Source organism: Sus scrofa, chromosome 9, assembly GCF_000003025.6.
Source record: "Sus scrofa isolate TJ Tabasco breed Duroc chromosome 9, Sscrofa11.1, whole genome shotgun sequence".
NCBI classification, from domain to species: Eukaryota; Metazoa; Chordata; class Mammalia; order Artiodactyla; family Suidae; genus Sus; species Sus scrofa.
Window position 1 is genome coordinate 45,902,099 of NC_010451.4, and position 13,461 is coordinate 45,915,559.

The 13,461-nt window shown below is 57.2% G+C and overlaps 1 protein-coding gene across 19 annotated transcripts in view; it reads left to right on the forward strand.

Moving 5' to 3' along the window:
* PHLDB1 (pleckstrin homology like domain family B member 1) overlaps positions 1-13,461 on the forward strand; it is a 47,317-nt gene continuing 33,856 nt past the window's right edge. For 2 of the 19 annotated variants that reach the window (XM_021062929.1, XM_021062935.1), the window contains exons 1-4: positions 1,659-2,518; positions 6,112-6,192; positions 7,410-7,533; positions 8,500-8,670. In XM_021062929.1, the coding sequence (XP_020918588.1) occupies positions 2,471-2,518; positions 6,112-6,192; positions 7,410-7,533; positions 8,500-8,670 (424 nt within the window). In that variant the 5' untranslated portion in view covers positions 1,659-2,470. Of the gene's footprint in view, positions 266-1,654; positions 2,519-2,584; positions 3,085-6,111; positions 6,193-7,409; positions 7,534-8,499; positions 8,671-12,893; positions 13,080-13,461 lie in introns of those variants that run through there. The other 17 variants (XM_021062927.1, XM_021062936.1, XM_021062933.1 and 14 more) reach the window with 13 other exon arrangements.

Consider the following 13,461-nt stretch of genomic DNA (forward strand, 5'->3'; position numbering starts at 1 on the left):
CTCTCCTCCTACTTTCTGGGCTCCCAGGGAAAAGCAAGAGTGTTCTCCGGAGCCTGAGGCCTCAGAGGCTGAGCCGGGCTAAGGAACCGGTGTCCCCCTCTCCCGCCGAGGTAAGAACGTTCCCTCTCACTGAGCCTGCGAGTCCTGCTAGCTGCACTGCTGGGACAGGACAGGAGGAAATCCCAGGGGCCTGGCGACAGCCCTCAGATCAGCTTTGGGCTGGAGAGCCCGGAAGAAACCCTTAGAGGAGGAGGGGGTGCCTCAGGTGAGTGCATGGGAGCGCCAAGGTTTTTCTGCAGAATGGGCTTCGTTGCTTTCCTGGGAACTCCTTACTCTTGCCCTCCTGAGCCGCTGCCCGCGCCGCCGCCAGAGGGGGCCCTCGCGCTCCACCCCTCACCCCCTATCCCACTCTGGAAGAACGAGGACCCTGTCCCTTCAGAGTCTCCTGCGGGAACCCAGGCAGCCCGGCGATACTCCTGGGACTCGTCCGCCTGCCCCCCACACCTCTGCTCTTCCGCTGATAGAAGGACTAAGAGCACTGCACCAGGAGCGAGGGGGTCCCCTGGGGCATCTCTGCTTCTGTCCCGAGCCGGGCCTCCTTTAGGGATGGGAAAGGGATGTTAAGTAGGGCTCGGAGGCAGTAGTATCCGGGAGCGACTCGTGGGAGTATCAGTAGATAGGTGGCACATCTGGGGCCTCCCGGGCCCTCCTCGGAGGACCCGCATCTTTAGGGGTCCTGGAGGCTGGAGAGGGCTGTGGGGTCAGTGAGTTCCCGCTTGGTCTGGATTCGAATCCCTTGCGGAGTTCCCCGGGCCGAGGCTGAGCCAGGTCATCCGGGCTCCTCTGGGACTGGGAAGCGCGGGCGGGAGGGGGCCCGGGAGGGGCCGCGGGGTTGCCGAGGCGCTCGCTGACTCTTCCGCCCAGGCTGGCGCGAGCGGCGGCTGGGCCGGGAGAGCGCGCCGCCCGGCGGGGGACCCAGGGCGCCGGGGCGGGGCTGCATTCTGGGCCCGTTAGCTCAGCGGTCCCGAAGCCTCCCGGAGGGCTGACTCATCGGACCGGTCACACACAAACAAAACTCCCCACCACGTCAGGCATCCCACGAGCAGACACCCTCGGTGCCCCACCAGGCACCACCCACTCACCCTTCCCACTACACAAGCCACGCCGACACCCCTGTCTCTCTCTGCAGTTACACGTGTGGGACCCAAACATTCCTAGACCTCTACACACTCTACACACACGCCAAGCACTCTCAGGAGGTCCACATTCACACTTGCGGCGTCCCGCGCTCACGCCCTTCCCCGCGCACACACCCTTCCCCGCGCACACGCACTCCCTGACACGCAGCCCCCACGGCTCACACCCATCACATACTCAGTCCTCACGCATGCAGCTTCTTACACACGCGCTCCCTTCAAACACGCACCTCCCCTCACACACACAAATGCTACACAAGCGCCCCCCCCCCCAAGCTGCCCGCGAGGAGCCGGCGGTGTCTGGGGGCCGCCCCTTTCCCCCGCCGAGCAAACAAGCGGCCCCTTCTCCCCGCCAGGCCAAAGAAAGGCCGCTTGTCCAGCGTCAGCGGCGGGCGGGGCGGCCCGGCAGGCGGCCCAACACTGCGGCCTTGTCCCACCTGGCGGCCCCAGGGAGGGCAGCGCAGGGCGGCGCAGGGCGGCAGGGCTGCTCGGTGCGGAAACCCCACTCTGTCCCCCGGCCTTGGAGAGCTGCCCTTTTCCGGCACTCCACCTCCACCCGGTACACGCTAAAATCACACCTCAAACTACAATGGTACCTCGTCCTGCCGCCTCCTCCAGCCTGCACGCCTGAAGTCGCTCCCCACTCCTGGGTCCCCTGGCTTACCCTCCGGCCCCCTCTTTTCCTCCAGGGCTCTGCCTCTCGCCTCTCTTCCTCCCCTCCCTGTCTCCCCCGCCATGGCCCTGGGTACCTTCGACTGCTCTCCTGGTCAGTCACCCCCTTTCCTTGAGGACTCCTCTGTCCCCAGTCTCCCCCATCGCCTTCGTCCCTTCCCCATCCCTTTACCTCTCTGTCCCTGTCTCCCCTCACTTCCGCATCCCCCAGACTCTATCCTGTTTCCCACCTTCTTCCCTCCTCCCTGTTCTCTGCCCTCAGTCTTCCCTCCCCAGCTCTCCTTTTCCTTCATTCCTCAGTCTCCCTCTTTCACTTTTCCCTCCAAATCCCTTCGTGTTCCCTGCCGCCCGGTCCCTTCGCAGACTCCCTCGATTTCCTCCTCCTGAAGTCCTCTCTGCCCCAGACCTTTATCCACGCCTTCCCCAGTCGCCGTCCGGCTCCGACGCCCCGCCCGCCGAGCTCCCGGCCTCAGTTTCTTTTCCTTCCCGGCTCCTTCCTCTGCCGGCGGCCCTTCTTTTAGGGCGGATGTGCGCCGGGCAGGCGAAGGCGGTGGCTGCCCGAGAGGATCCCAGCTCAACCCCGCAGGCCTCGGGCTACAGCTATGCGACGCTCGGGGCGAGGCCTGGGCTGGCGGCCGCGCGAGCCACAGGTGAGGCCCAAGCGGGAGCACCCGAGCAGGGGAGCCGCGGGGATTGCTCTCCGGGGTTGGCCTCAGACCTGGACTTTTCGTCTGGAGCCCAATTTGGAGCCTGGACTTCCTCTAGTGCCTCTTAGTTCCAGACTTTTCCGGCCGCTACCCGGGCCTCCCACCGCCCTCGTTCGGGTGCCAAGACCCCCGAAGCAGTGACTCCAGGCCGTCCACGCGGCGCAGAGTGCTGGGGACCGGGTGGGGCTGCTGATTCCCCGTGGCCTGGATGCCCGCTCGTTCGCGCTGGGGTGTGTGTGGGGGGGCGAAACACGGTCACTTGCGGGAGCCTGCGCCTCGTCCCCCACCGAGGCCTCGAGACACCCCGACCTCTGCTACCCTGCGCCCCAGGAGACGATTGGGTATCTGCCCGTGGCGCGGGAAGTCCACCGAGAGCTGGGTCTGACCGCGGCGCTTTCCCCCAGTGTCTTCTTCCCCAGAGCAGTACGCGCACCGCAGGGGCCTTTTTTTGGCAGCGCGCGGAGTAGGGTTTCCCAGAACCGCCGCGGAAGCCGGGCAGGGAGAGCGCGGTAGGTAATTACGGCCCCGGGGAGTAGGCAGCCCTGTGGGACGGAAGTGGGTCCTCCAGTGGGGGGCGCTCCGGCGCAGCCCGCTTTGCCCTCCAGGCCGGGGGCGGTGGGGGGTGGGAGAGAGGGCGCCCCCCGGTGGCGGCTCTCCCGGCAGCGGCGCAGCCCTGGGTCAGATCGCCGCCTGAGTGCTGGGTGGCTGGGCTGGTGTATCTTTTCCACTTCACCTGGATTAGGTTTCAGAGCTGGGGCCACAGCCTCACGCCTCCCAATCTCTACATCTTTTCTTATCTTCTCGGTCTCTCTTACACCTCTCTCCTTATCTTTCCCTCTTCTCTCACCTCCTTATTCCCGTCTCTTCACTTCTCTAATCACTCTTGTTCCCCATCAACTTCATTCCTTTACAGTCTTTATCTCCACTTGAAATCCTTGGTGTAAATAAACAAACACACCCACTGCAGCCTCATAGGGCGATAGTGACAAACTTGACAGGTGAAGTAACTGAAGCCCAGAAAGGTGAAGTGACTTGTTCAAGGTCACGAAGCTCATATTAACTACTGGCATGTCCGTAGTGCTTTGCACTTCATGGAGTGTCATTTGATATAATACCTGAAATCCCAGACAATCTTTTGTTTTTTTACTAACAATTTTTATTGAGGTATGATGTTCATACCATAAAATTCACTTAAATTAAGTGAACATTCTATGATTTTTGGTATATTTACAGATCTGTGTAACCATCATCACAAATAAGTTCTAGAATGTTTCTGTCACCCCCAAGAGAAATATGCCCATTTATAGTTACTTCCCATTCCACCCCTAGTCCCAGGCAAACAATAATCTAGACAATCTATCTTTTTTCTCTAAATCATTATTCCAGGTGTTCTCTTGTGGTGCAGGGGGTTAGGGATCTAGTGTTGTCACTACAGCAACTTGGGTTGCTGCCGTGGTGTGGGTTCCATCCCTGACCTGGCAATTTCCACGTGCTGTAGGTACAGCTCCCCCAATCCCCAAATCATTATTCCAGTTTTTTATTTTTAGTTTAGACCCACAGCATGTGGATGTTCCCCAGCCAGGGATCGAACCTGCACCACAGCAGTGACCCAAGCCATAGCAGTGACAACACCAGATCCTTAACCCATTAAGCCACCAAGGTACTCCTATTCCAGTTCTATAGAGATGGTCTGACACTCAGAAGTTAAGTAACTTGTCCAAGGTCTCTCAGCTAATAATAAAAATCAGGGTTAGAATTTAAGGTTCTTGGGAGTTCCTGTCGTGGCTCAGTGGTTAATGAACTTGACCAGCATCTATGAGGACGCTGGTTCGATCCCTGACCTCATTCAGTGGGTTAAGGATATGGCATTGCTCTGAGCTGTGGTGTAGGTGGCAGGTGCAGCTAGGATCTGGTATTGTGGTGGCTCTGGTGTAGGCCAGCCACTATAGATCCAAGTGGACCCCTAGCCTCCACATGCTGCAAGTTTTGCCCTAAAAAGACAAAAAAAAAAAAAAGACAAAAAAAAAAAAGAATTTTAGACTCTTGCATTCCAGTCTAAAGCTCTTTCCTAAATGCTGATGCCTTTCCTTCATTATTTCTTGTTTTGTTTCTCTTACTCCCTCTTTTATATAAACTTTCCATCCCCCACCCACTGCCTCTTGCCTCTCCTCCCTTGGAGAATGCTGAGGGATTTCCCTGAGTCAAAGAAGCAGTACAGCAGTCTCTGCCCCTGGAAATTCTTCCCCCTGGCCAGATCTCCTGGGGAGGTGCCAGGCCAACTTGAGCCTTAGTGTAGGTTAATGGCCTTAGCCTTCCCTCTTCCCAGGCCGACTTGGGGTGGGCCCCAGGCCCTGTTCCGGCCTCTTTTCCGCCAGCTCGGGTGGAAATGGTGACGGAGGTGATGCAGTCCAGGTCCGGAAGGGTGGAAGCTGGGAGGGTAAAATTAGTAACTCTATGGTAAAGGCCTTTGAGTCTCACTGCCAGGGTCAGACACTCCTTGGAATGCTGGCTCCTGCCCCACTTTCTCTCCAAGTCCCTTGGAAGAGAAAGTGGAGGGGAACCCTGACTTCCTGGGTCTCCTTCTTTAACTTCAGTCACATTATTTTCAGCCTCTTCACATTTCAGCCACAAATGGGAAGTTTCTCACTTTAGCAAGCTGGCCAAGGGACAGGCATGTAGGCACATATTAATATGCAAAAGTCCTTCCTCATAGTTCTCAGGTACCAAAACTGTGAGCCAGGGAGAAAGGGATGGAAGGGAGAGAAAGGGAGGAAGCATTCAAGTTCTGGTTCTGGCATCTGTTTGACCTCTGTTTCTAAGGACCTAAGCTTCCTATCGCACCAAATCAGGTTAAGAACTTGAGAGTCGTATATTCCAGAGTTAGTCACCGGTGAGTTATTGTTTTGTTTTGTTGTTTTCTGATTGTGTGGGGGTAAGATTGCTTTCTGGGGAAGAGAGGGTTCAGGAATCAAGACAAAAAGATGGCAGGAGTAGTTGCATTTTCCCCGTGTGTCTCCTTTAAGAAAACATCCTTCTGAGACCCCCCCCCAAAAAAAAAAGAGAGACAAGGGAGAAGAGGGGAAGGAAAGGCTGCGGGAGGGAGCTCCTGCTCAGCCCTGCCACCCACCTGGGGCCCTCTGTCTACCAGTGTCTCTGAAGGGGCTTCCTTGGACTCACTTCTCCCACTAAATTCAATTTTCCCCACTCCGCTTGTGGGGTCCTCAGCTGACAAGGCCTGGGTCCTGGGTGTCAGAGACAAGAAAGCACAGAGTTACAGGTTGGGCCCTGTAGAGCTTTTTGTGCTTCCTGTGTGTGGCAAGGGCCAGGGCTGGGGTGACATCCACGCCTTGGCTGGAGCTGGGGCACCGCCTTCCCCCAGGAAGCTCCCGAGCTGCCTCCACTTCTCCCTCAGCAGGAGTGAGCTGAGAACGATGGTGACTGGGCTGCCCTTGGCTGGAGAAGCCAGCTGCACAGTCTACTCCTTGCCCTTTCCTGCCCTGGCCTCCCACCTCACCTGCTTTCTGCTGTGTTCACAGGAGCTCTGGAGCAGCAGGACCATGGACACTCTCAATAGGAGCCAGGTGGGCCCTGGATGCAAGACCCAAGCTACAGTGCAGGTGAGTGGGGTCAGAGCCATGGGCCAGAGAGCTGACGGTGAGGATGGGTTGGCTCCTCTTGCTACCTCTAGGCCCAGCCTAAAGATGAGAGTGGCAGTACCTCTCTGCTCTTCCCCAGGTCCCAAGCCTATTAACAGCTGAGTCTGTAGCTGAATTAGGTTAATTGGTTCACCCAGAAAATACCCTTTGAAATACCTTTTTTTTTTTTTTTTTTTGGTCTTTTTGTCTTTTTGCCTTTCCTAGGGCCACTCCCACGGCATATGGAGGTTCCCAGGCTAGGGATCTAATCGGAGCTGTAGCCACCGGCCTACGCCAGAGCCACAGCAACTCGGGATCCGAGCCACGTCTGTGACTCACACCACAGCTCATGATAACACCGGATCCTTAACCCACTGAGCAAGGCCAGGGCTTGAACCTGCAACCTCATGGTTCCTAGTCAGATTTGTTAACCGCTGAGCCATGACGGGAACTCCTGAAATACCCTTTGAAGCAGTTTACAAAATGACCCTGAGCCGTATCTCCTCTGCGATCCGTGTCCTGCCCTCTCTTGTAATTTTGTTTAACTGAGGCCAAGTGGATTGCCATGGACAAGTCTACAGGGACAAGTCTTTTTTTTTTTTTTTTTTTTTTGCTTTCTAGGGCCTCACTCTCGGCATACAGAGGTTCCCAGGCTAGGGGTCCAATCAGAGCTACAGCTGCCGGCCTCCGCCACAGCCACCGCAATGCAGGATCTGAGCCGTGTCTGCGACCTACACCACAGCTCACGGCAATGCTGGATCCTTAACCCACTGAGCAAGGCCAGGGATTGAACCTGCATCCTCACGGATACTAGTCCGACCATTTCTGCTGAGCCACGATGGGAGCTCCCTTTAAGGACAAATCTTGATCAACCGTCCTCTTTGTATCTGTTCTTTGACCCAGCACCTCCCCATTCCCCTTACTTTCTCCTTGTTTCTGTCCTAATATAGACAAAAGGGGCAGTTAAATCAGGACTTGAGATAAATCCAGTGGGACTAGTTAGTGGCCTCGATTCAGATCTAATTTCAATTTAGCGGAATAACGCTCTGTGCAAGATTTTGTGCTAAGCCTTTCGCCACCCTCAGAGCCCTTTAGAGAGGGCAGTGCTGGAGAGAGTGCTCCTGTGAGTGGGACTAGGGTGGTGAGGTGCCAGCCTGGAGACTCTCATGATGCTCATCCCCCACGTCCGCTGCCTGCAGAAAGGACCCTTGGACCTGATTGAAACAGGCAAAGGGCTGAAAGTGCAAACGGACAAGCCCCATCTGGTGAGCCTGGGCAGTGGGCGGCTCAGCACGGCCATCACCCTTCTGCCGCTGGAGGAAGGTGAGTCTGGAGGGGCAACTCGCCTGCTACACCTCCATCCTTATGCCATTCCTGCCCTGGAATCCAGGCCTGTGCTGGGGCCCTCCTGCTCTCTGCTGGCAGAGTTTGCCTCCCTCAAATGGGAGCGTGCCACCCCGCCCTTGCTTGCTTGCTTCCCCTGCCTGTGCCTCCCTAGACCGCTGCGCTCTTGGGTGGCTAATCTGGCTCCCTGACTAGGATTAAAGATCAGTTTAGAAATAAGGAGGACAGCACTGAAAAAGGAGAGCACATGGCCCTTGGCAATCAGTGTGGCCAAGAAGAATGGGCACCCCACTCCAGGGCCATGCCTGGCATGGGAGAAGGTGCTGGTAGAGATGGAGAGAGGGGAGTGGGGCAGAGTTCCCTCCGTGTCTCTCTCTCTCTCTCTCTCTATCTCTCTCTCTCTCTCTCTCTCTGTCTCTCAGCTCCTGCCCTTCCTCTCTTCTCTCCTGGCTGCACTTGTTGCCCGGGTGATACTACATTCTCCGCATTCTCCAAATACCAGTCCCGGGGGCTCTGCCAGGGGGAGGGGCTGTGCCTGCAGAAGTCTGGAGAGAATCTGCCCTGAAGAGAGGGAGGGAGGGCGGCGGGCAAGGGTTGCAGGTGGCAGAGGGAGGGAGGGAAGAAGGAGAGAGGGTGAGTTGGAAGAAAAGGGGGGGCAATGGAGGAGAAAAAGGCTTTAGTGAGGGGGGATTGGAGGGACTAAGCTCCCCTTCCCTCTTCTGTCTGTGGATCCTCTGTGCCCACTGGGCCTTCCCATCTCTGGGCCCAGAGAATTTTCTCCACCAAAGAGCTTCTACCCCTGATTGTCTCCACCAGGCTCAGGGGCCCCAGTGGGTGGCCAGTGACTGTGGCAATAGTTTCCAGTGTGGCCTCTTTGCTGGGTTGGGTCCCCCCTGCCTCCTCAGCTTGGACCACCCCCTGACTCAGTTTGCTTCCTGTCTTCAGGGAGGACAGTGATTGGCTCTGCGGCCAGGGACATCTCACTGCAGGGTCCAGGCCTGGCTCCAGAGCATTGCTACATCGAGAACCTGCGGGGGACCCTCACCCTCTACCCCTGCGGCAATGCCTGCACTATTGATGGGCTCCCCGTCCGGCAGCCCACCCGGCTCACCCAGGGTAAGGTCTGACACCCTGGAACCAAGGGAGCCTCTGTTTAAGAGCTTGTGCACAGCAGGTGCAGGGGAAGCTGGCCATGGTGGTTGCCATAGTAACTGCCTTGAGTGGCCAAGTTGGGGGCGGGGTGCTTGGTGCATGTGGATCAGGTGTGTTGGGAAATCCCTCCAGTATCCAGACTGTTCTCCAACCTGCTTTTCTTTGGTCACCCCCACCCTGCTTCCCACACCACGGGCAGAGAAGAGGTGCTGCTTCCTGCTATTAGAGGGCATGCGGTGTGGCACAGTGGTCGCTAGTGGTCATTAGGGGACAGCAGCTGCAGCAGCAGTGAGGGGAACAGTGGCATGGATGCCAAGAGGGAGTTGTTTTGAAAAGCTGTTGAAATTGGGACGAGCAGGACAATGGGGATGGGACAAGGGCAAAGTCTGATGGCAAAATCTGAGGACATAACCCCTCCAGTTGACAGTGGCTTTGGGGTCATAAGTACAGTTACCACCTGTTCCTCAAAGCAACAGGCCATTTTGTTGTGTAGAGCAGCCCTAAAAACTGGGCTTCTAGTTACTCTGGTGACCAGGCAGATAAAAGGTTGACCCAGGTAGCACTCTGGTGGACCAGTTGTGTTTGCCCTGGGCATCAGTGTATACAGTAAATCATCATATTAGGGGAGGTGAGAAAAGCAGATTCGGGTGGGAGTAGAGGATGAGTGCTTTGGACCAGGCCTGGCTCTGAGTAGAAGGACTGATGTCTTGGCATTTTCCGGGGACTCTTATGTCTTACTGCTGGAAGCTCCTTTGCAGTAGAAACCCCACTCACTCCACTATTTCTCCCCTCCTTCTCTTCATACCCTTTGGGGTCTCTCCCTGCAGAGCTGATCCAGGAGATTTCTGCCTTTGGGAGTGTGTGTGTGGTGGGGGGGACAGCTGGCTTCAGGGAGGCAGGTCCGCTAGCAGCAGCAGCAGCAGGCAGGCCCTGGTCTCTTCCAGGACTTCTCTGACTCCAGATAAGAGGAGGAGCCCCCATAAACTGGGGCTTTGGCTGTGATGCCATCTGGCTCCTGACAGTCCTCTTCACTCTCAAAGACAGCACCTTCCCCAAGATTTGGGGACATGGAAGTGAGCTATTAGGGCAGCAAGCAGAGGCAGGGACAGAGTGCAGCCCCAAATCCCTCACGTTCACTGGCAAGAATGTTCTTCCTCTGTCTTGTGAGCAGAATGGGGGAACTGATGCTCTGAAGGCCTCTCTTGCTCAGTCTTCCCAGTGCAGCATTTAGCTCCCTGAGCAGAGGAAGGGCCTGGGCCAAGATGGGCTTCTTAGGCATTTCCTGTGGCCTGAGTGACCCCCAACTCCTTCCCAGCCAAAAGCCCACCCTGCCAAGTATGTACCCTCCCACTTTCTCCTGACCCTAAACCCCTTTCCCTTTGGCTCCCTCCCACCCCTATAGCTGCCTTGTCTAGGCTCGCCTGTCTCAGAAGCTTGGCAGCCTGGGGAGGGGTAGGCAGAGGCACAAAGGAACGGGTGTTCTTCTCCCCAGCACTACCCCTCCCCTGGGCTCCAGGAGCTGAGGGTTTCCTTGTCTCATCTCTGGAGCAAGGCACCAAGCCCAGCCCTCCCTGGCCCCACTCCGGACATTCTTGGGAGTGCGTTTCCCTGGAAACTGGGTGGCTCGGGGGTGCATGTGCTATCTCTGTGCGTCTGTGTAACTGGAGTGTGTTTATGTATCTCCGGATGTTTGTGACTCAGGGCTTGTGTATCTCTGTGTTTGTGTCTTTCCTTGTGTTTATGGATCAGAGTGTTCAAGTTGGGGGCAGGTCGGGGTGAACACAGGACTATGGTCCCGAAGTATCCCTGTGTGTGCTCCTGCGTGTATATGAGAACTCACTGGCCACGTGCCTCTCTGTGAACATATGTGCAAGAGGATCATTTTCCCTGTTTTTTTCCCCCAATCTACCCTTGTGGGGGGGGGGGACCCTCCTCTTTGAAGAACAGAAGGCTACCCTAGAAATAACAAGAACCCCTCTCCGGCTGGGCCAGGCCTTGGATGCATCATTCTGGGCACTGTGCCCAGCCATAGGCAACTTGGAGAGGCACACGTCATAACGAGCAGAGTGGCAGTGACAGCCTCTTCCAGCAGGAATCTGCCTGGGCCAGGGGTGAGGGGAAGCAGGCAGAAAACAGATGCCAACCTTGAGCTCGAGCTGTGGACATAGATAGCAGCCTGAAGTGAGGGAGCCGGAAGGATCCTGATTCCAGTCTCATGCCTGGGTATCTTGGTACATCCCATGCTGCCTTCTCTCTGCAGAGCAAGAGGTGGGGCTGGGAATAGGACCAAGGAAATGAGGAGGAATCTCAATCTGGGTCTAGCCTGCCCCGCCCTGGGACCACATCGCCAGACCACATGAAAGGTCTGGGAGGGGACCAAGTGGAGGAGGACCAGAAAGCCATGCCACTCAGGGTCCAGGCTGTCTAGACAGAAGGTCCCCATCTTCACCCAGCATTCGCTGCCAGCCCTTGTCTCTGCGTCTCCATCACTAACCAGGCCCCTCGTTGGTGGGCAGGGGCTTATGTGAGGGCTGGAGGGGAGGCTCCTGGAAGGTGGCTGCAGAGCCAGGATTTCCGGGTTATCTAGTGGCCTCCCTTTGGGATCCAGGGCACTGAGCCTCTTTCTTTTCCACTCTGCTGTCAGTTATTCCTTCTGAAAAATGGGAGTGAAGCCTCCAACTGACCTCTGTTATAAGACTGATAAAGATCTTGACTAACAAAGCTCAAAGGAAGGAGAGAAAAAGCGAAAGCTCCTAGCTCGCCACGTCTCTGTGCCTGCCTCCTGCCCTAATTCTCCCTGGCGGGCATCCTCCGTGTCTGTCTGGGTCTGTCCAGCTGGCCGTCACAGTTTCCAGACCGATGAATCACATTTCCTGAGGACGTTTTTTTTTTTTAAAAAAGCCTCCCCCTATTTTGCATTTGGCCCTATATGGTTTTCCTTTTTCCTTCAGAAGAGAAATAAGCTGCATGCGTACACACGAGTGCGTGAGTGTGTGTGTATGTGTAGTATGGCAGTGTGGGTAGGTGTTCAACAAGGGTGAAAAAATCATTTGACTCTTTCTCTAAGGAGGTTGATTCTGGATTTCAGAGTCTTTCCGGGGACTGAGTGAAAGACTCTCTGTGCCTGAGTGAACGTGTAACCAAGAGGGAAGCTGGCGCCTGTGTGGTTGTGTGTTTGAGAACAAGCGTGTGTGAGAGAGAGGGCATGTTTAACTGGGGTGTCTGTGTGACTGAGCAGGTGTTGGCGTATATGTGAGAGAAAGTGTGTGGGGCACACAAAGCACTTCTGAGAGAACGCAGTTTTGTCCCTGAAGGTTCTGGTGTCCAAGAGGCTAGGTCCCTGAAATGAGAGGACCTTCCTGGGGCCTGGGCTGGGTGGTAGGTGCTTGCCCGGCCCAGAAACTTGGCCGGACCCTGGGGGCTCCAGGGACCATGGCACTGTGTTTCCTGGGTAGGAAGGGCACCTTCTTGGGCACCTCCGCTGGGGCTGGCACAACTGGTGGTTCCAGTGGGGGTCATGGGGTGAGGTGAGCTGCTGGGAGTGGGGGAATGGGGCGTAGGGGGCAGAGGAAGAGGTGTTTGGGGTGGAGATGGGGCCATGCTGCTCACTTTGCTCAGAACACTGCCTGGGCCTGAACTCCCACGTGTCACAGTGGCAGACTGAGGGCCAGAGCTGGATCCAGGGACCTTGCTGGATTCCTGGGAGCTTCACTCTTCTCTCTAATAGATGGAGCCATGGAATGTCAGAGTTTAACTTCTGCTGCCAATGAAGCCAACCTCTTCACTCTGTTGATAAGGAATCAGGCGGCAGGAGGGTGTGACTGGCCCAAGGTGACCAGCCAGCCAGGGGCTGGGCTGGCCCCATCCTAGGCTCTGATGACTTCTAACCACAGAGGGCTCTCAGTGGAACCCCACTTCTCCTCCCGTCTGCCTCCAGGCTCTTCACCCTCTGGCCTCCGTATCTACCTCTCAGCTTTCCTCCTTCGGTCATCTCCCCTGAACCTTTCCTCCCTGCCCCACTTCTCCACCTGACCGGCGCTCCGGAATCCCCGGGCTCGCTCCCTCCCCGCATCCTCCCGCCCCGCCCCGCCCCGCCCTCTCCATCCCGCTCCCCTCTCTTCTCCTCCATCACTTCCTCTTCCCCTCCTCCTCTCCTTTGTCCCTCCCTCCCTGGCTCCCTTCCCCCCGCCGCCGGTGGCCGGCCCGCCCCTCCCCGGGCATTGGTGGCTGCTCACCGCCGGGCTGCTCGCTGCTCCGAGCCCGGAGCTGGCGGCACGGGAGGTCCGCCCGCCCCCTCAAAGGCCCGGGGCGGGCCGGGGACCCGGAGGGCCCGAGCTAGCGGGGACGAGCGGTCCGGAGGTCCGGATTCGGTGGTGAGTCCTGAGCCCCGGGCCAGCCGCAGCCCGGCAGCCGGGCGCCGAGCAGCTCAGCTGGGAGGGGCGTGGAGGGGGTGGGGAGGCGCGTGAGGAGTGGGATCAGATGGTCGGCCCGTCTTCGGGAGCTGAGGCTGGGAGACCCGATCGTGCATAAGCCCTGGACATTGCTGAGCGAGGCGTCTGGGCTTGGAGCCGCTCCACAGCGGGGCAGACTTCATCTTCCTCAGTACTAGGTGGTCCCCTTCGTGGGACCTGCCTCTGGATGGGGAAAGGGGTAGAATAAGGGGGGCCTGTGTTATGGCTAAGAGGGGTGTCCGATGGAAGGGACCGAGACCCTTCCTCCGGTCTTCCCCTCACCCGGCCTCCTTTTGGCCAGTTC